The sequence below is a fragment of the Rhinolophus sinicus genome, linkage group LG07 (genome assembly GCF_036562045.2).
Source record: "Rhinolophus sinicus isolate RSC01 linkage group LG07, ASM3656204v1, whole genome shotgun sequence".
Classification (NCBI taxonomy): domain Eukaryota; kingdom Metazoa; phylum Chordata; class Mammalia; order Chiroptera; family Rhinolophidae; genus Rhinolophus; species Rhinolophus sinicus.
The window spans coordinates 23,933,254-23,959,001 of NC_133757.1; the positions used below are offsets into that span (position 1 = coordinate 23,933,254).

Sequence of the window (25,748 nt, forward strand, 5' to 3'; positions counted from 1 at the left end):
AAGTGGGAAACTTGACTGGATCCTGAATGAAAACAAAGGTATAAAATAAAGTTGAGGGGACTAAGGAAGTTTAAAATATGGATGTGTGTTAGGTGATATTATTGAATTACTGTTAATTTTCTTAGGTGTGTTAACGGTGTTATAGTTAAGTAGGAGATGTTTTTATTAGGAAATCCATGCAGAGGTATCCCTGATGTCTGCCATTTACTTTCAAATGACTCAGTGAGAATAAAAGTGCTCGTGCACCTTTAAAGAGAGAGGGAAAGAAAGGGAGAAGATTTGGCAACATATTGAGACTAATTGAATCAAGGCGATGGCCATTATTCCTTTAACTTTTGGACAGATTAAAAACTTGCAAAAAGCGGCTGTCTTGCCCACTACAAAGATAGGTTAGGGCCCAACATTGTGCCCAGAGCTTCCTAGCAGCTCAATAACTTCAATTGCCCCGAAATAAAAAATCTTAATGGGATTCCTTTTTCTCATTTCCCCTTCCTCTTTTGCTCTCCTTAATGCCTCACCGAGGCGAAACCACCCGAGAGAGGCTTCTGGGCCTCGGCGCTTGCCGTACATCACTGACCCTTCATTGGCTGGGGTGTGCTGATGTCTTATTGCAGTGCGGCCGCGTATGTCTGAGGTGCGCGGAGCCGGTTTCCTAGTTTTTGGTGGTGGTTCTAAGCCGGGCTGTTGGGACCGATGGCTCAAAAACCACTGCGCCTGTGAGTGACCCTGAATAGGAAGTGTGTGTGTGTGTGTGTGTGTGTGTGTGTGTGCGCGCGCGCGCGCGTGTGCGCGCCTGTGTCTGCCCGAGAGGGTCTTTCTCCAGGCGCGAAGCGGGGATGGAAAGGCGGGGGCGGGAGCGGGGCCGCAGCTAGAGCGCTCCCCTCACGTCTTTGCCTGGCTGCGGTCCATCTCTTTTCACGGCTGTGTTCGCTTCCGAGGGGGACTCTTGGTGACACGTGCAGGGAGACGCGGAAGCTCCCAGTGTCAGGCCTCCTCCGTGTTAGGCCGCGCTGGCTTCTGACACATCAACCCCTGTTCATTTCTCCCCGCACTCGATTTATTAACCAGAATTTCTAGGCGTGGGACCCACCGTTGGGCCCTGGACAGGATAGATAGATAGGGCGTCTGCCCTGGCGCACTTTTTCTTTGCGCGGGGCGTGGGGTGAGGTGGTGAAGACAGGACTTCATCCATTCAGCAAATGTGCAGCAGATATTTATTGAACAATCGCAGTGAGCCGGGCGCTGTGCTAGGCGTTGCACAGATGGAGTTCCTGCCTTAATGTAGCGAATAGTCCAGAGGAACAACAGAATAATAAAAGAATCCAGATAAATGTAAAATTATGGTAGTGATAAATGTCAGGAAGAAAAAGTTCACAGTTCTGGGAGGAGTATTTGCCTCCATGTGAGGAGTCAGGGGAGTGAGGATTGAGCCTTGATTAATGTTTTTATCTTTATCCTTAAAAAGCCATTGAAATGGTGAAGAAATTTTCATTTTGGAAAGCGATTCTGGCAGCAGTGTGGAGAACAAGTTAGAGCCAAAGTAGACGACAGCTAGGAATAGACAGAGTGATAACAGAAGAAAAATGCAGGCAATTCATGGTTTATTAAGGAGATGAAATCAACAGGGCTTAGAGATGGTTTGCTTGTAAGTGAGAAGGAGCTGGCCTGTTGGGGTCCTCGATTTCTATCTTTTTTCAGTGGGATAGGAAACACTGGAAGAGGGCCCAGATGAGGAGATGATGAATTTTGAGGTGTCCTTTGAAGTACAAACTGGCCATGGGTCTCCCAGAAACAAATAATTCCATGTGACAACTGCTGTGATAGAGGAAGTGCAGGATCTGGTGGAAGCACCAGGAATTGAAGACTGATGGTGACCGCAGGGCCCCCTAGAAGAAGTGGTGCTCTGAAGATTAATAAAAATGCTTAATAGAGTATTACAGAGCATGCTCTGAAATGCTGCATGGATTTCTGAAATTTCGAGAGTGACTTTCTGAGCTAGTTGGAAGACTTGAGAGATGTGTTAGGCCTTGAAGGATGGGAAAAATTTAGACTCAGGTTGGGTAGGTGGGACTGTTAGGAGGAGTAACTACCCCGGGGAATGGCAGAAGCAGACACTGATCAGATCGACAGTAGGGAATGTTTCTGTTAAGGAAACTTGGAGAAGGCGCTGGGAAGAGATGAGGGACTTGTGGAAGGCTATGGTTCTGCAAACAGCCGAGTTCTCTTAATGTTTTTGAGTGTTAGACTTGGGTGTATGTATGAAGGATAGATTGGAAGAGGAGAAGGCATCAGAGGAAATGTAAGTGTATTCTCTACCTTGTGTCCAACACCAGGTTTATTATATTTCTCTCTGATTCTGTTCCTGCTGTATCACAGGAGTCAGTTGCTCCATGCTTTTCCCTGATTTCCCACTCTCCCTCTCCAAGTCGTGTTCAGTCTTCAGAATTCTAAATTTCTCATGTTTCTCTCCCGCATCTTCATTTGACATTGCCCTTTTTGCTTATGTTTTTGCTTACAGTCAGTTGTTCCTCCAGACCATCTTTCACTCTGTTACTAAAATGATCTTTCTAAAACAAATGTGATCATGTCACTACCCAGCTTGAAAGTGTTTGGTGTTATGGACAATAAAAGCTTGCCAGAAACACATAGTGGCAAAACAGTAAGAACTGTATTTCAAGCTGAATTAAAAGACATTAAGAACATGACATGAAAAGTGGGAAAACCATATAAATCAGAACTATAAAAACTCAGAAATGAGATGCTAGAACAAGCTACTTTACAACTTTGGGCCAGTCTGCTTTATGAACCTTAGCTGTTGTCACTTTCAACCTCCCTGCCGCATAACACGTTACACATACCTCCTATTGTAGCCCTTTTCATGTAAATTAACTATCAGAATATCTCCCCTTCCTTGATTGTAAACTCTTTGAGGCTTGAACTGGGTCTTCCTCCTCTTGGTACTCCTAACATGTCCTTAGTATAGTATTTGGCATATTGCACTTAGCATATTGTAGGCGTTCGGTACGTGTTTGTGGAATGGATGATTGCAGCCCTGTACTAAGATGGTGACAGTGGAAATATAAAGGACAGAATGGGTGTGTAAGATGTTTGGAAAAAGGGGTTGACGGGACTTGGTGACTGGAGGGGAGATTTTTGATGCTCGGTGACCAAGTTGGTGATAGACCAATCCACAAAACTTGGGAAGTGAGAAGAAGAAACTGGTTCAGTTTTGGAGGAAATGATAGCTAAATTTTAGATATGGTGCGTTAACGGTGTTGGTGAGACCTTTAGCTGGAGCTGCCCAGTGGACACTAATAGTTCACATGCACTGAACCTCTCAGGAAACCTCGGAGAGACTAGGTCACGTATCTGCCTAATCCAGGAAGACTAGTATATACCAACCTTGGCAGGCCTATTCATATTGCCTGAATTGTCTTAATGTTTATGTCTTGTTTGCAGCTTGGCTTGTGGAGATGTTGAAGGAAAGTTTGATGTTTTATTCAATAGAGTTCGAGCAATTCAGAAGAAAAGTGGAAACTTTGACGTAAGATGTTTCTTTTTACTGAATTTAATTTTACTGTTGCAGTCAAGCTTACCCAAATAAAGTTTGGGCTCCTTTATTCATTTCTTGATTGAACACATACTCTCTTTTTTTGTTAGATTGAGTTTCTTTTGTGAACCTAGGAACTTATAGCTGCAGAGTGGTGGGAGAAGGGAGATCTGTTTATCTTTTTATGCTTTTCGAATGTCAGTCTTGTTACTTTATTACTGTATACCAAACTGAAAACAGACTAGTGGAACATCCCTACGTGACTCTGACCACTGGGTTTGGGAAGCGCAGATGTATTTCATGACTGTATAGTACAGATTAAGTCTGACAACATACGAGCAAATGCTTCACAAACCAGAGAACCTTATATAAATGTTATATGTGGTTCCCAAATAGACTGTAAACTAGAATACAGAAGAGTATTATAGATATGGGGATAATAGGTTGATTGGCTTAAAGTTTAAGTAAAGGCAACAGGCAGGAATATGTCTTTTATGCCTTGTATTTCTCAGGGTATCTAATAATTAAAGTTTTGTATTTCACAAAGAGATTCTTCAAGGTTGATTTCTCCATCTTTCCCTGGACCCCTCCTTCCCCATCCCCAACTTGAACTTGACAGCCAGTGAGCCAAAATTTCGTAGTTTATAGAATCAGAGTAACCATTGCAATTGCTGCTGAAGAATTTATGTATTGAAATTCTGCAATTTGATTAAGGAAAAAACCTGGTTTATGACCATTACTTAGGATAATTAGCTGAATAATGTTACTAGCAATTATGTGCTAATAAAAAAAAATCTCATATATCTGTTTGAAAAACTCATTTTAGCTGCTGTTGTGTGTAGGAAATTTCTTTGGCTCCACTCCAAATGCTGAATGGGAGGAGTATAAAACTGGCATCAAAAAAGGTATGGAAGTTATTTTTATTTAACAAATGGTTTCTAACAAAGTTGCAAGGCTGCACAGTTCTTGCTGTTTTTTTTCTTCCTTTTTTTCACACGTGTTAGTTATTTAAGAATTGCCCTTTGAGCTCTGCATGGAGCTGGGAAGGATGCGTATGCATACATGTTCCCATTTTGAATTTGGTTGGATTTAGTTTCAGAAAAATCATTCTCTTCTATGGAAACAGGAATTAAATAAATGCAACATATGTGCCGTTTGCTTTTTCCAAAACTAGTGTTTTTTTATGAAGCTCTTTAGGGTCTATGTTTTCCTAATTATACATTGACGATCCTCTTTAAAATGTCACTTCATCAACCTAGTGATACCATTTAATAGGCTAGCTACAGGTTGAGAGTTGGATATCCTAATTGGTGAGCATGTTCGACCTATAGGATTACAGACTCGTTACTTTTGCTATGATTATCTTTCGTATAGGGAAGCATTTCTCAAGTTCAAACTCTGGTAAACTCTGTGGTGTTTTGTCTGCTTCTCTCACTAGCTCCTATTCAGACATATGTGCTAGGTGCCAACAACCAGGAAACAGTAAAATATTTCCAAGATGCTGATGGGTGTGAATTAGCTGAAAACATTACTTATCTGGGTAAGTGGATATTTTTTTATGTTTGTAATGAACATAATAAAGTGTCCCTAGGAATTACTATCCTAGGAAATATATAGCTAGATTTTTCTGCCATTAACTGCCTGAGAAAATGGGTGTTTCTTTCCCAAAATCTGTGTCTATACCCTTAAGACTATGGCATTTTTTTCCTTTGTGGTCTGTCTTACCTGCCTCCAATCTCCTTATGTTCCCAAAAACAAATGCATACTCTTTCAACCAAATAGAGGACTTGACTACAGTGTATCGAGTACTTAAGGTATAAATTATGTTAAAAAAACTTTCCATGTGTGTGGTTTCACCATATAACATTGCTAGATATATGTACACCTTTCTTGTTAGAGTTCTAACTAGCTATACTTCTGGCTTTCACTAAGGTTTTGGGAACTCAAGTTTTGAGTTCTGATCCTTGGATTTTCCCCGTCCCTTTGTCCTTTTTCTGGTTCCAGGTCCACTCTTTAATTCCAGGTTAAAGTTGTTTTGTCTCCACACCTCTGAATCTCTTCTAGTGATTCATTCAATGTTTGGCTGTTTTAAAAAGCACTGTCAACTTTTGCTTTTGTTTTCCCGTCACCTGTTGTCAGTCTATAGCCTCTTGGATCATTCAGCTCATTTTTTTTTTTTCTTTCCTAAAATGGCTCCACTGCTCTTCATATTTCCTCTTTCTTGGTCTTTCATTTCTCTAGAACGCTTATACATCATCTTTGCTGTAAATGCCCTTCCTCTCCCTCCTCACCATAGTCCATCTTGACCTTTATTCTCCACATCTGACTCTGGCCTTCCTGTAAGCAGCCTCAACTTGTTTCCATCATGTGGGAGGGATGCCTTTAGGCAAAAAATTGAGGGACAGATTTTTTTAAAAAAAGATTTTATTGGGGAAGGGGAACAGGACTTTCTATATTGGGGAACAGTGTGTACTTCCAGAACTTTTTTTTTTTTCCCCAAGTTAAGTTGTTGTCCTTTCAGTCTTAGTTTTGGAGGGCGCAGCTCAGCTCCAGGTCCAGTTGCCATTGCTAGTTGTAGGGGGCACAGCCCACCATTCCTTGGGGGGCGTCAAACCGGCAACCTTGTGGTTGAGAGGACGTGCTCCAACCGACTGAGCCATCCGGGAGCTCAGCTGCAGCTCAGCTCAAGGTGCCGTGTTCAATCTTAGTTGCAGGGGGCGCAGCCCACCATCCCTTGCGGGAGACGAGGAGTTGAACTGGCAACCTTGTGGTTGAGAGCCCACTGGCCCCTGTGGGAATTGAACCGCCTTCGGATTTAGGAGCATGGAGCTCTAACCATCTGAGCCACTGGGCCGGCCCCGAGGGACAGATTTTTGTTTGTTGTTTTTAACCACAGTTGTGAGATACACATTTTGAAATCCTTTTGTTGTAGTTCCTAACATGGGCCTGACTTATGGCGATTCTCACTGTAGTTATTAGATTTGGATTAAGACCACAGCTGTAGATGTTTATGGTAGCCATTTTACCATATGAATTTAGTACCAGGAGTGGGAAGAACAGCTGAAGTATTTGGGTTATTTCTGTGAAAGATTTTTTGAGATCCAGTAGGAGGAGCAAACAATGAACTGTACAGTGAACATGTGATACTGAACTTGAAGTACTGGCAGAACATCCAACATATGTTGGATGATCTTTTTAGAATTATAAACAAGGTCAGTGTTGAAGAGTATAGATTTTGGGGAGTTGGTCCCGTAAAGATGAAAAATAAAGCTCAGAAGAGGATCAAACTGTTGGGTCTTATATTAATTTTTGCTCCAAAAGATGCATTAGGGCGTATTTTCAGGGGCTGTCTTATTTTTTCATATACAGCAATCTACATTTATTCAAATACAGTCATGTCATCTTCTGGAACATAGTCATAATGTACTAAATGCATCCGTCTGGCTGATGATCTAACTGGGGCTTAATTTCAGGGAAGGTCTTGTTTTCGGAGAAACACAATAGTACCTTGTGGTGGGGTCATGTATCTTCAGCTATAGGGTAAGCAAAGAGAGGTGAAAGGGATTAGAAGAGTGTGGGGAGAGGTAAAAATATTATCAAGTTCATAGATTCTGAGTGGAGAGAGAATAGTTTCCAGAGTAGAGACCATTGGTGATCAGTGACTTCTAAGTGAATGGGTAGGTGAGGGAAACTAGATTGCAGTGGGGACTAAGGAACTAATTAAGAGATAAAACACTTAGAGAGGACAGGCTACTTTTGAGAAATTTGAAACTGAAGGGAAGAAATTTCATCAGTTAGTATGTGTGTTCCTTTCTTAGTTAGTATGCATGTTTATTAGTTAGTATGTTCCTTTATTAGTTAGTGTATGTATTAATTAGTATGCTTAATGTTCTATTTTCTGAGTTGAAAGAGCCAGTTGAAAAGAAACTCAGTACATGAAGGGAAGGTGAAAACTGATGGAGCAAGGTCTCAAAGACGTAAGTGAGAAATAAATTGAGAAGAAGGTAGAGTCTAATTTTTCCCAAACAGTTGCTCTTTTGAAATGTTTCCCTTTATTGGAAGCTGCTGCCTATATGAAGAGTACATCTCTTCCAGACTATGCACCTCATCCTCAGAACTCAGTTATTTTGCCTTCTCATTGTCTCTCCTTATGTCCGGGTGTCTGGGTTTCTCTTAATCCATGTAGAGTCTGCTCTAGAAGGCAGAAAGCCTTTCTCTTAATTAGTGCTTTGCAGCTTTTTTTCATTTGTAAGACTCCTGGGGTAGACGGACTGGCCGGTGGGCTCCAGCAGCATGCATATAAGGGCTGCTCTTACTGAACAGAAATACTGCTGGAGCCATGCAACACTGAGACCTCGCAGCCAGAAGGGGGCTCTAGGAGAAGTTACACTCATTCAGCCATGTTGAATGGCAGAGAGGTAGGAGAGTCATGGCCTGGGGAGAGAAATGCATCATCATAGTGACATTTCATTTTGCAGTCGGGATTAAAACTTGTCTGTTTTTCTTTGAACCCAGGTCGTAAAGGTGTCTTCACTGGAAGCTCGGGGCTGCAGATTGTGTACCTCAGTGGGACAGAGTCCTTAAATGAGCCCGTCCCAGGTTACAGTTTTAGTCCCAAGGATGTGTCTTCCCTGAGGACAATGCTGTGTTCAACATCCCAGTTTAAGGGTGTCGATATCTTGCTCACATCCCCATGGCCCAAGTATGTGGGGAACTTTGGGAATTCTTCTGTGAGTAGTGTTTGTTCAGTTGGAATTTCTAAAAGCAAATTGCACTGGCTTAATTTGGGCTTCGTTTGCTCTTTGTATTGAGTATTTCTGCTCTTAGAACCTTTCAGTAGAAATCTGTGACTGTCTTCAGGATGCCTAAAACTATACCAACAAAGCAAAAGTCGATCTTATGGAAAGTACAATTCACAGATGAGATTGCTGAAATCTTAGTTATAAATGAATGGTTCTTTATATTCTATGCTTCAGGTGCCCTCAAGCTTCCTCTTAATGTGTTCTGAGGGTTTACTAATTTGTTGTGAAAAGATTTACAGCTAGTGGCAGCTGTGTAGTTGTATTTTCCCCCTTCCATTATAGATTATGCGTTTTGGCTGTCAAATTGTTTTTTAAAAATGGAATCATGGGATCGAAGATGGAAAGATCTAAAGATGGGAAATGAGATGCTGAACACTTGGTGCTTCTCTAATATGGAAGCTTTAATGTTGGGATGTATTGGAGCTCACCATAGCACTTGATCTTAATATTTTTATAAGCAATCTAAAAGAGGATATACACCAGCTTAGTGAGTGACAGCTATCATGGGCTGGGAAATACTGTATTGGTAGAAATAAGCCTAAGGAACATGGAAAGGGTGTGTATGAGGGCAGAAAGCATCAGCTGAGCTTCAGTGAAGGGAAATGTAAATGTATTTGGGGCATATCAATTGATAGATGCCGAGTTATCAGTGATGATCCAGAAAAGGGTCTTGTAGAGCAGTGTCTGCCACTTCCGCACAATGTGTCTATGACCAAAAGAGCCAACAAGATACCAGGTATTGTCAGGGAGGATGCGGAAAGGAAAAGGGACAATGCTGTATTCCCACAAGTCCATGGTTATTTGTTACCTAGAGTACAAAGGGCAGTGCCAATTGCAGTGTAGAGGATACAGCAAAGTGAGGGAAGGTCCACCGGATTACTAAGCTGATGACGGATGGGAGACAGCGGAATGTGATGCTCTGTAAGGGAGGATGAGAAGAATGAGGGCCCTTTATTTCAGGGGTGCTGAAAAAGGATTTTGATTAACCTTTATAAATAACCATACACGACATAGGGGAAAAAACAATATAGTTCACCAGTCCCTAAGATACTAGTACAACTAACCTCAAGACCAACTCCCTGCCCTTCAGCAGAAATCTGAACGAGGTACGCATAAGACAAGGAAGTTCTTGCTTTACTTAGTGGAAAATTGGCTTTGGTGATTTCTTTATTTACAGCTAATAACTTCTCTTAGAGTTCATAGAGAACCTCAGAGATGAAAGATGACACAATTTGTTGTTAATGGAAGCTGGGGATGTCCTGGGAACAAGCCTAACTTTGGACAAACTTTGTTACAAACTTTACAACAAGGGTACGGTTGGCCCTTCCATAAAGCCTGCCTTCCCTGACAGAAGCAAAATAAAGGATTGTGTGCTTATGTGATGCACTGTATAGAGCCCCCGAAGTCCTTGAATATTCCATAGGAAATACTCTATGGATCCTGGGGGCCCTGAAAGCTAGCTTAAGTTTCATTTTCTGCCTTGACTATCTGCATGGTCAGAACTATAGGCACACGACAAAGCAAATTATAGAAGCACAGTCTGTGGGCTTCAGAGAGGGAAAGCTTACGTTCCAAAAAAGATTTTAGTAGGTTTAATAAACCCTGTTTCGGGTATTAGTATGGAGGACTTACCTTTTAACCTCGAGCTTCCAGCAATTGTTGCTATTTCTGCATTCCTACTAGCCCAGTTCCCCCATATGTGTTTGAGATTTCTCTGGTTGCGGTAAGTAGGGAATTTACTATGCAAATCCTACTGCCTATATTTGTATCCACATAGAAACATCAGAGACTTCAAAGTGTCTTGTTATTTCTTTGCATTTCTGGGTAACTCTTCAATTCGTTAAGATGACTAAGTTTCTATTTACTAGGGAGAAGTGGATACCAAAAAGTGTGGCTCTGCTTTGGTCTCCAGTCTTGCCACAGGCTTGAAACCAAGATACCATTTTGCTGCTTTGGAAAAGACCTACTATGAGCGGCTTCCATATCGGTGAGTAGCATTTCGTTCTTTTTGGCTTTTTGAAGAATTTGCCTTGGATCTCCTGTGTAAACTTCTCATGCTCATTTCAGCCACATAACATCTTAGTTCTTTTTAGTTACTCAGGCACTGAAATGACTCTCAAGTTGTTCAACTTCTCTGAGTTTGTTTCCTAATTTGAAATACAAGGGATTGCACTGTATAGAGCTCCTGAAAGGTTTGAGGATCTATCTTAAAGCCCCCAACCCTGTGTGAATCCTTCTTGCCACTCTCACCTTCTTCTGTAGTCACTTCTCTCTGACTCTCTTTTGCTTCCTTCTTCCACTTTTAGGGAGGTGACAATGCTGTTTAGTCATCATGGCGTGGTGTAGCACAGTAACTGCTGTTTGATCAGGTCAAACAGTACTCTTCGTACAGTCTTCATATCAGTATAATCACTTGAGAAGTATTTCAGTTTGGAAATCAAGAACTTGTATCACTTTTTTTCTTTTTCTTTTTTCTTCTTTAATTTTAGAGTTTGGAGGTGGAGTTTTTAAAGGATGTATTGCAGAGAAAATAAAACCAGTGATTAGAGTTAACTCTGAATTATCTTCACTATAAAATAAAGGTCATAGACAATCCCTGAAATAATTTATAAAAACGTTTTTTTACACAAAAGTAACATATGTGTTGTTGAAAGTTCAAAAAATATAGGTGAACAAAAAGGAGAAAATAACCTGCCCTTTGCCCATAATACCATAGCCTAAGATGTAACCATAGGTAATACAGATTTTCCTCGTATGTCTCCATATAACATTCCAGAAAAACTTGTTGTCCTCTGAAGTCATGCATTGAAAACAGGTTATGGGAACAAACCACACAAAACCTATTCAACTTTTAAGGATCTTAATACACATTTCTCTGAGGAACATACACAGTGGCCAATAGGCATGTGAACAGATGCTCATGTCATTAGCTTTTAGGGTGATTCAAATCAAAACCACAATGACCTACCACTTCACACCCACCAGGATGGCTCTAATCAAAACGTCAAATAATAACAAGTACTGGCAGGGATGTGGAGGAATTGAACCCGCATCATTGCTGGGGGTAATGTAAAATGGTGCAGCTGCTTTGCAAAACTGTTTGGTGGTTCCTTAAAGGGCTAAACATAGGGTCACCATATGACCCAGCAATTCCACTTCTGTTCCAAACGAAATGAAAACATAAGTCTGCACAAAACTTGTACACAAATGAACATAACAGCATTATTCATAATTGTTCATAATCACCAAAAAGTAGCGACAACCCAAATGTCCATCACCTGATGAATGGATTAAAAAAAAAGGTACACGTATGTATATCCCTACTCTGGAATGGTATTCAGGAAGAAAAAGGAGTGGAGTGCTGATATATGGGTGAACCTTGAAAACATTCTAAGTGAAAGGAGCCCGACACAAAAGACCCCATAGTATATCATTCCATTGATATGCAGTGCCCAGAGTAGGCAAATCCAGAGAGATGTCGAGAAGCGGTTAGAGGGAAATGGGGAATAACTGCTAACAGGTATGGGGTTTCTTTTTTCCGGTGATGAAAAATGTTCTAAAGTTAGATGGTGGTGATGTTTGCACAGCTCTGTGAATATACCAAAAACTATTGAATTGTATGCTTTAAATGGGTGAATTGTGTAGTATTTGAATTAGCTCTTAATAAAGCTGTTAAAAAAACCCAACACAAAATCCTATACAGCTTTTTAACCAGAGCTGTAACAAAAACCTGTAACTATCATGATAAAAAAATACCAGTATGGTTAAATCTCCACCAACGTTTGTACCTAGAATTAGTCAGTTGATGCTTTGCATCCCTGTATTGTGAGTCTTATGCTTCCTCCTTTGAGGAGCAATTTATCATAATTAAAAACACCACTCAGAGGTAGCATTCTTCATCAGTCATTTTTATTTTAAAATAAATGAGGGAAACATCTTCCCAACTTCTTTATCTGTATTTGCAGTTTCCCTGTGTATGAGTTTTCTATTGCTACTGTAACAAATCACCACAAACTTTGTATAGCTTAAAACAATACAAATATATTATCATACAGTTCTGTAGGTTAGAAGTTTGGCTCAGGTCTCACTGGGCTCCAATCAGAGTGTTGGCAGGTTGTGTTCATTTCTAGAGACTCTAGGGGGAAATCTGTTTCTTTGCCTTTTTCATCTTCTAGAGGCCACCTATCCATGTTCTTGGCTCATGGCTCCCCGGCTCTGTCTTAAAGCCCCCTGCCCTGTGTGAATCCTTACCACTCTCACTTTCTTCCATAGTCACTTCCCTCTGACTCTCTTTTGCTTCCTTCTTCCACTTTTAAGGACCCTTGTGGTTATGTTGGGTCTATACAGGTAATCCAGGATCATCTTCTTATCTTAAGGTCAGTTGATTAGCAAGTGATTAAATCCATCTGTCACCCTAATTTCCCTTTGCTGCATAAGCTAACATTGACCGGTTATGGGATTAGAACATGGACATCTTTGGGGAGGGGAGGGCCTTTATTTTACCTATTACACCTGGATAGCTGAACAGTGGAAAGGGTTAGCAGTTCTTGAGGTCACTGCACTAGTCACTGTTTGCATGAAAGAAAGACACTTCTCAGGATATTCCTTAATGTCTTCATGTATTGTTAAAACTTCCATTTAATTATGACTAAACTTGTTCTAATCATAAAAGTTGGTGAAAGTTGCATATGAAACAGCATGACTTTTACCTTATAATGATATCAGTCCCATTTACCCACTATGAATGTACTTATTCTCCTTAGAAAAAACAAGTTGTAGCAGACAGACTGTATTTTGATTTATTTCCTTTCACTAATGTGAATATAAAATCGGTGTTTGTGTATTTATTTATATAAAATGGTATACTAGATTTTAAAATAAAATTGTATTTTGTGACAGATTCAGGAAATTTCTGAGGCATGAGGAAAGTAAAGAACTCCTAAGGATTGGCATCTGTGTTAATGGTCAACTCGCTAAAAATAAAAAAAAATATGCCATAACTTTTTTTTTCTTTTTAATTACAAATAATTGCTCAATATAGAATACTTATAAAACAGAAAGCTCAAAAAATATTTTGGTATATGCAGTTCCCGTATTTTTTGTATGAAATAGTAGATACTCATGTATTTTTATATTTTTCCTAGAAAAATGAAATCATCCTATGTATTATTATTTGAAGCATGTTTTTTTCCCACTTAAAACTCATTTCTTTTTGGTTTTCATTATTATAAGTTTTTATTACACAAAATAAGAGAGAACAGTATAATGAACTCTCTTGTACTCATCACCCAGCTTCAGCAATTACCAACATTTTGCCAATTTTACAACTCTTTTAAAACTGAAAGTTGGAGTTTTTGTGCTTTTCAGATATATGATGTTATTTTTCTGTAACAACAGCCCTGGGAGGTAGAGATGCTTATCCTACTAGATGGACAGGTAACATCTGAGATTATGTTACTGGTGGTGATGCACTCAGGTTTCTCTTCATGGCCCCGTGGAGTCTACATCTTTTATAATTGTAAATCAAAAGTAAAGTTTGTTGGTAACCTGGTAATCTCTCAAATATATTATAGAAACCACATCGTTCTGCAGGAAAACGCACAGCATGCCACCAGGTTCATAGCTCTGGCAAATGTTGGAAATCCAGAAAAGAAAAAGGTAAAGATTGAGTATTTGTGGGTAGGTTGATACTCATTGTCTGCCTGATAAATGTTTTTCTTGCCCAGTTTAGCATTGAGATCTTCTCTTCTCCCCAACCTCAGTGTCCCAGCACCTCAGTGACTCCTTTGTAAAGATACAGTAATGGAAGGTCAGGTTTCCATAGGTCCTTTGTGGGAGATTTTAGAGAAGGGCTTGGGAAAATAGGCCCAGTGGAACCAAGGCAAAATTTCAAATGACTGCTGTTTCTTTCTTCCCACCTCCACGTGGTTGTCTCTGTGGGTATTCATGAGTTTGCCCTCAGACGGTAGGTTCTCTTGCTTTGCTGCTTTTAGCAACTTCATTTAACAGAAATAATAAAGTCCTCTCACAGTTTTACCTAAGCCTTCCTTGGCTTTGGAAAATCTCAGTGATACCTGGAGTCTGTCTTTGTACTAGAAAACAGTGCAGGTGAAAGGAGAATATGCTAGAAAAGTACATTATTTTCCTTACTTCCCTGAGAGCATTTCTGATTCTGTAGGGCCCAAATCAGGATATTGTGGATTGAGACAGCTAACATGAGAACAGCCAGTCAAGTGGGTAAATAGATAAATCCTCTGGAGATTACTCCACTATAGCATGCCGTAAACAATGTACATGCAAAAGATAAGCAAATACATATTTTGTCTTTTCCATACTATCTTAAGCTTTAAAGCCCAGTGCATTCTTAGCAAGTTTAGATTTGTAATTTTTTTCCCCTGCCTTTTCAAGATATCACTCTGAGTATTTTTGGTTTACTGCATTACTTTCAGGAATGTGTTAGCCTCAGCCCTAAGCAACTCATACTTCAGTCAGAGTATGTACATTTTTTAATTTGGCAAGCATTATTAAATTCATCTCAAAATTTTGTTCCAGTTTAGATCCCCACCAGCAGTGTATGAGTTTGTTTTCTATCCATATTCTTACTGGGTAGTATCAAATTTTTGAATAAAGTTTTTGCCATTCTGATACATGAAGATGATGTATCATTCTTAATTATTTGCATTTCCATGATCCGTAGTGAGGTTAAGCATCTATTTATATATCATCTAAAGTCTCAATATCTGTGCCATTAGTCTGAGATTCTAGATATTCGTGTGAATATTTATTTCTTTGCTACTAGTCCCTAAGAAAATTTATCGGCATACACAGCAGAAATTGTATAATGTGAGAGGGAAACACTAAGTTGTCCAATTTAGTTTTCATTAGAAAAAAGAATGGCAGTGCCATGATTCTGTTGACAAAATACACAAAGATAAAGGACTCAGAGACAGAAGCAGTTTGTCTTCAAGGATTATGGAGCAAGTCCCTTTAGTCCTCGTTGTTTTGTGTAAGGATGGGGACTTTGATTTGTTGCTTTTCAGCCCCTGGTTAGCCCCTGCAGAGATCACTGAATTGGCATTTGATTTCCTAGGTATTTTCTGAGCCACAGATAGGCCAGTTGCGGCCCTTTTAACTACACTCAGTTTCTCAAGTTGATTACGTTTGGATAAACAGTACTTCCCTTTAATGTTATTATGTTATTTTTCTCTACAGTATCTTTATGCATTCAGTATTGTTCCCATGAAACTAATGGATGCAGCAGAACTGGTAAAACAGCCTCCAGATGTCACTGAAAACCCTTATAGAAAACTTGGGAAGGAAGCATCCCTAGGAAAGCAAATTCCTGCCCCTGAGGTATGTTCTGATTGAGAGGTGGCATTATTCTGGGCAGGATTGTCTATTATACGTGTCCTTTTGCCAGTTATAGTTTAATTCATAAGACAAGTTTTCTCCTTAGAATCTAAATCTTTTTTTTCCTTGTGACATCATGGTGTTATTTAGAAAGCCTTAGATTTCAAGTAAACTCAGTGTTTTTTATTGTAGTTTGGGGTTAACAGTTTCATATTTTAAGTCTTTCTTTGTCTAAACTTGGTCCATATGTTGGGGTTACACATGTTAGGTTTTTCCATGTCTAAAGTGGATTCTCTATTCTTAACTTTTCAGGCAAGGATCCAACAACTGCTTGATAGCAATGTAATTTGTGATTTTATAATGAGTACTAGTAGGTAAATAAGATTCACTCTGAAGAAATTTCTAAATAGACTTCTTTGAAATGAATTTTCTCCTCACTAGACTAAGGAATGTCAAGTTCCCTTACTAGTATGCATGGTCTGCTTTCTCAGACTTTTTTTATGAGTAGCCTTCTCATCTTTTTAATTAAAGTACAGTTAGAGTTGTTCGACCTGTAAAATTTAGGGCTGCAGTATGGCCCTACTGAGAAGAGAAGGCAAAGAAATTTGGGTGGGTTCGTATTGTTGTTTTAAGCAAGAATTGCTCTATGCCTTGCATGTTAACTTGCTTTTCCAAAGAGGTGAATTTGGTGGTAGCTTGGATAAATGTTGAGAAGTATGACTGAGTCCAGGCATTTTCTCTAGACTAGGCGGAAAGGGCTAGGAGGAAAGCTAGACAGGGCATGGCAGGAATGTTCCTTTGTATGTGAATGGTTGGCTACTTGTCTAACGGTTAGTGTAATAACATTTACTCTTCTACCTTTGGCCATTCCAGGAAGAGCCAGCCTGTCAATTTTTCTTTGATTTAAATGCAACGCAGGGAAGGAAGCGTTCATCTACAGGCAGAGATAGCAAGTCTCCTCACCCAAAGCAGCCTCGCAAACCTCGTAAGTACCTTGGTTCCAGCGGTTTCCTATGTGACCAATAACTGTTACTTTAGGTCATGTTTGGGAAGCAACATTGCTAAGAGAGCCTCTTCTGGCAGAGGAAAATTTACACTGAGTCATAGGACCAATAATAAAAATGAAATAATACAAAGATGGCCTGACTTTGAGGCTATCTGAGACTATTCCTGTAAGAACTGTGGGAAAAGCTCCTTTCATTTATGTCTGTAAAACATGTGAGGTGAAGAGCCTGCAAAACCAATGTGGGTTCATAAAATAATAGAATAATCAAACTGCTAGAAAAGACTTTTAAGGCTCTTCCATTAACATGCTTTCTATCCACCCCTTTGTTTCAAAGATGAAGAAGCTGACCTTGGGAGAGCAAACTGATTGCCCAGGGTCATGTAACTAAGACTGGAACTGGGGCTGCTGGCACCCGGTTCAATGTTCTTCAGTTGCAGCCTGTTGCCAGTTATGTGCTACATTGGTCAATATGTGGTTATCATTTGTGGATCACCAACCTGTGGAATGGCTACAAATTCAGAATTTTTCTACTATAGGTTTAGTTTCCTTATAATGGTGATGGGGAGTGTGTGTGGTCCTAGTGGGAGTGCAGCAGGCCCAGCCCGTGGCAGTGCTGTAGGCCAGCCTTTGCAGGATCTAAAGATCAGACAACGGGGATTATGTGCAGGAATGCTTGGGCCATAGTAACATTTGGCTTTCTTCCCCATGAAGCTCAGCCTCCAGGACCCTGCTGGTTTTGCCTTGCCAGCCCTGACGTGGAGAAGCATTTGGTGGTCAACATTGGCACACATGTGAGTTACTTCCGTGGATCTTTCACAGAGAAGGAGATACCTGTTTGCTTTCTATTCACTTAAATTTTACATATCATAAAATTTACTTTAAGTATGCAATTCAGCGGTTTTTAGCTTACTGAGTTGTGCAACCATCATATAATACAGTTTTGAAACATGTCCATCTCTCTAGGAAGATCCCTCATGCTACAGTGAATCTCCATTTCCACCCTCAGCCCCGCGCAACCACTAGTCTACTTTCTGTCTCCATGGGTTTGCCTTTAGGGACATTTCATATAAATGGAATCAGAATATGTGGTCTTTGTGTCTGGCTTCTTTTATTTAGCATAATGTTCTGGGGACTCAGCCATGTTATGGCATCTATCAGTATTCCATTCTTTTTTATTGTCAAATAGCATCTCATTGTGTGGATATATTATAATACATTTTGTCTATATGTTCATCAATAAGTGGACTTTTGGGTTGTTTCTGTTTTATGGCTATTAGGAATAATGCTGCTGTGAATATTTGCATGTATGTCTTTGTGTGGACATATGTATTCATTTCTTTTGGATAGACACCTAGGAATGGGATTGCTGGTAAATTTATGTTTAACTTTTTAAGAAACTGCCAAACTATTTCCCAAAATGGCTGCACCATCTTATATTCCTACCAGCAGTGTTATGAGGGTTCCTGTTTTGCCACATCCTCACCACCATTTTTTATTGTCTGTCTTTTTGATTGTAGCAGTTCTCCTTTAGTATCAGTTTCACAAGATACCTCCCTTCCTACCTCCCTCTCTGACAAATAGGTGTGGATCTTCTAGGGCGATGCTTTTATAACTTCTTGAACTCTTACATTTTTATTCCATCCTACTAAAAAGCGGTAAATTCTCAGTGTTGCCTAGTAGTAGCTTCCTAATGACAGGAATCCCCATCACCACATTCCTGGTATCGGTACCTGGGAACCCAAGTAACCATTGTAAGGTTGCTTCGTAAGCACTGAATCAGACTGAGAACTGGACGACCTTCAGGATGCTTTTACTCAAGCTCTGGGAAACTGATGAAGTTGTATGTGTGTCTCCCAGTAAATTGTCACAAACCATTTCTCAATGTGTGGTGCCTCTGCACACAGATACTTTCATCGGTTTTCCATTTGTTTATTCTAATTTTTGTTTCTGAGCGTGACCTTTTCCTCAACTTATCCTGACAGTGTGAGGGCCTTTTATCGTGGCTTCCTAGAGACTGACCTACTAGAGTTTCAGTTTCATCCTATTTACTCTTTAAGTCACACTCTCCTGCCTTTGTTGTTTCAGACTGAATAGTCTCAGTTTTTACATTTAATTTTTTTTGTCTTTATTATTGGTACACTCCTGTCTCTAGAGGGAGGACTAATGGGGTCCAGGCCCGTGGCACAATTGGGCCATGGAGCCTGTGGGTGAACTCTTTGCGGGGAAGAAGAGCAAACTTGAAAAGCTCTTGCTTTTATGGGAATGCCCTTTTTTGGATTATCTCTTTTGGACCTGTTTTCCTCTTTGGATTAGTTTATGCCAGTCTTCTCTCCCACACCTTACTTTGTATGGTAAGGCACGCAGGCTTTGGACTGCGTTCTGTTTGGGAAGCTTTAGTAGGTTCAAAATTCCACGGAGGGGGAAAGAGGTTTGGAATGGGTAACTTAGCTCAGTGCTGTTCTAGGCCCTGGGAAGAAATGACCTTTTTGTTCCATTCACTTTCCTATTGCCCTGGGCATGAGCCTAGGGGGTAATCAAGGAAACCTGTTTGTTTCTCATCTCAGCCTGAAGCTAGAGGGACAAAAGCATCTCAGGTCTTGATTGTGGCCCAGCCCAGCCCCCCAAGTAGGAAACCACAGAAGGATTTTAGCCTAGAGCCTACCTAGTAATCAAGTCTACGTGTACTTACACTGTCCTTTGTTTGGTGGAAAGCTCTTGGGAAACTCTGGTGACCTTTGGGTGTCTGGCAGAGGGTTTGGCGTCCCCTGTCTGCACCCATTCCTCTTGATTTCCTCTCATTACCTTTCCCCCTGGCTTTCTCCATCTTTGCCATGCCTTCCTCAAGGGGCATACATAGACATATGCTGATGGCCCATGGCCACACATTGGTAAAAGGAGAGGAAGACTGCTAAGAATTCCAAATCACTACTGCAAAGTCCATGCACTTTACTCTGGGAGAATCGTTCATTCAGGTCCCATTTCTACATTTGAGATACAGTTGGAGATAATTTAAGTATAGAGCAGATTGGAAGGTGAGAGTTTGAAAGAGAAGGAGGAGACGAGGCAAGTGTGAAACTGTTCACAAGACCTGGAAGGTACTGCATCGGGGGTTGCTATATGGTCGCGATTAGAAAGTGTTAATAGCCTCCATGCACATCCCAATACCAAAACTGCTGTTTATGGTGGTGACCCTCTGACATACAGAAAAGGCTAGAAGACTCAGGCTTCCAGAGTAACCTTTGATAACAAACACAATCAAAACTGGCTATTGTAAAACTTAAGAAAATGTTGTAGTGCTTATGATGTTTGATGAACTTCGGTTGTCTGGAAAATTAACTTCGTAGCTGTGCTGAGTCCTCTATGCTTTAGTTTGTTTCCAATACCTAGCTTGTCACTCTGTTGGACTTTCTCAGTGTAGATGAAAAATAAATGACTCCTTCCTTTAGCCTTAACTTGGAACCCACCACGCTAAAAATAGACTTAGGATTGTTTTTTCTAAAGCTATGGCACCTTCATTTGTGGGCATTGGTATTCATTGGCCTTTCTCTGCTCACTCTGTTTTCCCTTCAAAGAATAGTCTTGCATGTTTCAGTTGTGACAAATATTTTTAGTTGCTATTTAGTGGCTAGCATCCATTTTTGGAACCATAGTTTTCTGCCTCTTTGGATGTACCTGAGTTTGAGGTTTCTCCTCCTTCCTTCCACTCCATTAGGTTATGAGTTTGTTTTCATTTTGTAGAAGTTAGCCAGCAGCTTAAGGCTGTAGGGACATTGTCTGCTAATCATGTCACCTTAGCCCTTTTTGTGAGCCATGGGGGAGTATTGGAGTGGGATTGGATATTACTGTAGGGAAGGTGATCATTTGGCAATCGGAAGTGGTATCTTTCTGAAAAATTCTGTTCAAGTTTGAAGACTGGAAGAGAAAACCAACTGTTGTTCTGGTCCCCTCCAGCTCGGATGTGTTTGAAGCCAAAAACCTGTTTATATGCTGTTCATTTGCTCCCAACTCATTTGATACTTGCACAGATATTTGTTGCGTCTAATCTCATTCTTGAGCAGGTACTTGAGAATGTTGTTATAACCTCGAAAATCCGATGTTAAAAGTTGGAGAATTTCTATTAATAGCCTCTTTGAGTAATAGCCTCCACACCCCCAGGCTCATTCTTTGTATAGGCTTTTCTCCCTGAAGAATTTTACATGCAGTATTGATGTCTCACTTCTATGTGCTTCGTCTTCAGTGCTACCTTGCCTTGGCCAAAGGAGGCTTATCTGATGACCATGTCCTCATCCTGCCCATTGGACACTACCAGTCAGTGGTGGAGCTTTCAGCAGAGGTGGTGGAAGAGGTGGAAAAGTATAAGGCCACACTGAGGAAGTTCTTTAAGAGTCGAGGGAAACGGTGTGTTCTGTTTGAGAGAAATTATAAGAGCCATCACCTCCAGCTTCAGGTAAGCAGTCTCTGCCCAGGAACTTGGAAGGGCCCTATAGGGACCTGGATATTGATGAACATTTGAATCATGTTAATTTAAATAATTAATTTGATTAAGATTTAAATATTTGACTCCAATATAAAAGTAAATATTTACCATGAATTTTCACATTAATATTTAACTAATGTTCATTTAAAAGGTTAAAGAGTCTCTGGTGAGAACTCAGGGGGAAGTGCCTGGTCAGTAAGTGAACTGCACGGACAGTAAGTGCCTTGTTTAGAAAAGGATTGGGAAGTTGAGCAAGGTTCCAAGAAAGATTTGGGCCCTGATAGGTAGAGTTTGAGAGATAGTATTATGTGTGATGCCCAACATGAGTGACTGCTCAGAGGTAGGAAACAGTCTCAGAGCCTGCATGGGGCTAGCAGCTCATTTTTGTTATGGATAATTGGTTTGTAGTTGTGGTGGTTTTCTTTCTGGCACATTTGTTAAGTTTTCAAATGGGCCTGACTCTGCCACCTATATTATATAGGAGCTGGCAAAGGCTTGATGACAGAGAGTTCTCTCTCTAGCCTTTCCCGTATTAGAGATTGGCTCCCACATGTGGCTCACTGTCTCATAAGTTTAGGTCCTTACAGACAGGCCTACATAGACCTGTCTGGCCTGAGGAGAATCTCTGCTGAGGGGTGTTTTACCACCCCTGTGATGGATTTACTACTTCTCAGGAACTATAGGAGGCATGACCTCTCTGGGACCTGCACGAAGAATTTCTTCTATCCTTCACCCCACCTTACCCCATTCCCGCCCCCCAGGTCATTCCTGTGCCACTCAGCCTCTGCGCTACTGATGACATTAAAGATGCCTTCGTTTCCCAGGCACAGGAGCAGCAGATAGAGTTGTTGGAAATCCCAGAGCACTCTGACATCAAGCAGGTAAAACAGGAGGGAAAGGTGACATTCAGGAAGAAGTAAAGACCTGTTTTCTGGCGTGTTGAGCCTGAGGTACTAGCAGGGCATTCCAAAAATGTTAAATAGGCAGGTGACAATTTGGAACTCGAGCATGGAGTATTGAGTAGATTGTAGACAAAGATGGCATTACAGCAATGCCTCAGTGCTTTCCTGATAAGAGCAAGAGACTGGAAACTTCCTAAGGCAGCAACTTAGAAAGATGGGTGCCACTGGGAAGACCTTTGTAATATCTGTCAGTTTGACTTTTTAAACTCTAGTTCCACTAAGTAGCTTGGGATCTATAGCCGCTCACATCCTTTCTCTTGTGCTTCTAGACTGAATTCTTTGCCAAATTAAAGCTTGTAAGATGTGAGCTAGGATTTTAGATTTTTTAAAGCATTATTGTATGTGCTCATGCAACTCTGTTTACTTTAGATTGCACAGCCAGGAGCAGCATATTTTTATGTTGAGCTTGACACAGGAGAGAAGCTTTTCCACAGAATTAAAAAGAATTTTCCTTTGCAGTTTGGAAGGTTTGTATATTTTTCTTATTTTACATGTATTTTTGTTAGACCTACTCTGAACAAAGTAGTGGGATGCATGGACAGTTCATCAAAAAGCCAAACATGAACCAGTCCTTGCTCCAAGGAACCAACAGTGTTAGGGCAAGTCAGATATTTACATTTATGACAGTAGTATAGTATAGAATGTGAAAAGTACCATTACAAAGTCTTCAGGAACAATGTACTTTATGTTTTAAAATAATTTTTTACTTTTCAATTGCAGTTGACATACAATGTTATATTAGTTTCAGTGTACAGCATAATGCTTTGACATTTCTATAGCTTACGAGGTGATCACCACGATAAATCTAGTACTCATCTGACAACATACATAGTTATCACAATATTACTGACTATATCCCTTATGCTGTACTGTACATCCCCATGACTATTGTGTAACTACCGATTTGTACAGGAACGATGTACTTTAGAAATTCAGAGAAGGGCGAGCTCATGTCTGCTTGGTGAAAGGCTTCATGAAGGGGTTGAAGTTGAGCCTGACAGAGAGATTTAGAGAGCAAACTTGAACTGTGAACATTCTAGCCCAAGTAATAAAGTGCTACCATTAACTGAACATATGCTCTGTGGCAAGTACCGTGCTTTGAACTTTACATGCATTGCCTTATTTAATCTTCCCAACTCTGTACGGTAGGTACTGTCATCTCAGTTTACCGGTATGATGGAAATGCTCTATAAGCCTTCACTGTACGATACAGTAATCACTAGCCACATGTACCCATGAGCACTTGAAATGTGGCTGATAGGACCTACGAACTCAATTTTTAATTTTAATTAATTAGGATTAAATATCTATATGTGACTAGTGGCTCCTATAGTGGACAACATGGCTGTAGCATGCTTAGGTAGCTTGTCCATGGTCACACAGTGGTAGGCTCAAACCCAGGCCTGTTGGACCCCAGGATGTGAGATCTTAACCTCATTATTCTCTAGTGGCCTAAAGGTCTGGATGAGGCATCATTTCTGCTCCTCATATCAGATAGAACATGACTATAAAACCATACAGGGAGTGGTATAAATTAGGCAAAGACTGAAGATCGGAATTTGCTGACAAGAAAAGATAGAATATGGAGGGGAGTCGAAAATGTGCAGTACAGATAACCTGATGCTGGTGTCTGTGATTTGCAGACATTTTATTCCCCCCACCTGTCCCAATTAGATCTGAGCTTTGAGTCAACCTTAAGCCCTTCTTGGACTAATTTGGAAAGCCTCCAAGAGATTGCCATCATTGGATTAAGTCCAGTAAATGTAGTTGTCTACATTTTCAAAAATATCATTGACAAATGAGAACAAGTATGTTAGGAGCTTCAAGCATTTGACATTATCTTTTTGTTGTTGCCTCAGCAACAGATGCAGATGTGGACGCTGATGACGTAGGCACATGATTGCAGATATACACAGGCACATAAGCCTACAAGAGAGATTCTCTGGATGATTTTATGCTCATGATAGTTGTATTTTCAGCACAGTAGTTTTCAAAATACTAACTTACAGTTACATAGCATTTTATAGTTAACGAAATACTTGAAAAGACTTTTTCTTTTACTGCTGCTGTACAAGAAAGGTGGTTCTATCTTCATTTTACAGATGAAGTCAGCTCAAGGTTTGCCCAGGCAGATAGAACTTGAGCTCGGGGTCTCTGACTTTTAGGAGACACATGTGATTGATTTTCAACTCTTCTATTTATTGTAGCTTCAAAGTGGAAAATGAACCATATAGATGTGCATAGAGTTACTTCTAATATATCAGCATAAGTGAAAATAAGTAAAAGTGTAAAGCAGTGGCAATTAGAAGGTAGCCTGTGTGTGAGTTTGTATGTAGTTATACTGGAGTCCTAAGAGCCAAGATAAGTTTTGTTGGTATTGAGCCTGTGTTGTTGTGTCCACATACGCCTGAATCCGCTGAAAGGAGAGGCAGAAGGTTAGAGTGAGGTGTTATACTAGGTGCCCAACTCTGCACCATGCCCTTACCAAACTCATGGTCTAATTGGGATGACAAAACTGGAGTTTAAGGTAGGATGTAATCAGAGCTAGTCTGGTACTTTTATTGTGTTATTTCCATACCTCACAAAACCCTTAATTCGCATTTCATAGGTGAGAAAATCAGGACTCAGAGATGAAATCTTCTGTTTAAGTCATAGACAGTCAGTGACAGAGCTAGGAACGGAATCGTCTCTGATATTTCTGACACCAGGGCTTGCCCTCTTCGGTGCCATGTTGCTTCTTTAAGTACCAATAAATGTAGTTCCAAGTTGTTCAGAAAAGTAAATGGGATTTGAGGGGTTAGGAAAGAGATAGGGTCTGAGTTGGTCACTTAAAATGAGTATAATTTTAATAGATAGAATGGCATAGGAGGCACGCAGGGCAAGACAAAATGGTATGAGTAAAGTCAGGAATTTGCATGGCTCGTTTGGGTGATGCTGAGGAGAGCTGTCTGGTGGAGAGGAAAAGAAGCGGGATGGTGGTGGTGGGGGAAGGTGGGGGGGTTCAGGCTGACACTGTCTATTTTGATTTCTTTGTACTCTTTCTGCAGGGAGGTCCTGGCCAGTGAAGCCATCCTTAATATTCCTGACAAGTCTGACTGGAGGCAGTGTCAGATCAGCAAGGAAGAGGAAGAGACCTTGGCTCGCCGCTTCCGGAAAGACTTTGAACCCTTTGACTTTACTCTGGATGACTAAGCAAAGGGAAAGGCACTTTATGAACTTCACAGGAAGAAGTAGCAGCCTGTTTTTTAAGAAACTACAGTCTCCCGTGGGGACTATTTTCCTGCCTCTTTTTTGTGCATTCCCATGGAACCTATTGGTAGCAAGAGGCCTAAAATTGAATATTTTTTGGAAAAAATCACATTCTAGGATGAAAATCCTATAGTAAAGGCATGTCTGTCATCCAGCTCCAAATACAGCTTTTGTTTATCAACATTTTCAAAAACATTTAAACTATCAAATAAAATCCAAATACTTTCCCATGGTTGGGAAGTGCCTTATGTTCATGTTACCTGTAACCATTGAAATAAAGTTGTGTGTGTGTGTAATAGGAGGAGCCAGGGCTTTAGGCCCAGCTGTTATCCCAGGATCTCACAGGTGGCTT

General features: G+C 40.5%; 1 protein-coding gene and 1 non-coding gene across 6 annotated transcripts; both read left to right on the forward strand.

The window, feature by feature from the left end:
- Positions 1-582: 582 nt before the first annotated feature.
- Positions 583-25,628, forward strand: CWF19L1 (CWF19 like cell cycle control factor 1). 5 transcript variants are annotated; one of them, XM_019724888.2, is made up of 14 exons: positions 583-716; positions 3,460-3,544; positions 4,377-4,455; positions 4,989-5,090; positions 8,066-8,280; positions 10,221-10,339; positions 13,926-14,010; positions 15,565-15,705; positions 16,576-16,687; positions 17,420-17,499; positions 20,946-21,155; positions 21,947-22,066; positions 22,517-22,614; positions 25,195-25,628. In XM_019724888.2, the coding sequence occupies exons 1-14, from the start codon at positions 694-696 to the stop codon at positions 25,337-25,339; spliced, it is 1,614 nt and encodes a 537-aa protein (XP_019580447.2). In that variant the 5' UTR covers positions 583-693; the 3' UTR covers positions 25,340-25,628. The 5 variants fall into 5 exon arrangements, with proteins under 5 accessions (XP_019580447.2, XP_019580450.1, XP_019580448.1 ...); XM_019724891.2 differs by having other exon boundaries at positions 8,066-8,252; XM_019724889.2 differs by having other exon boundaries at positions 588-634.
- Positions 21,592-21,739, forward strand: LOC141572975 (small nucleolar RNA SNORA12). The gene has a single exon (XR_012498564.1). It is a non-coding gene; the product is annotated as a small nucleolar RNA SNORA12 (small nucleolar RNA).
- Positions 25,629-25,748: the final 120 nt, after the last annotated feature.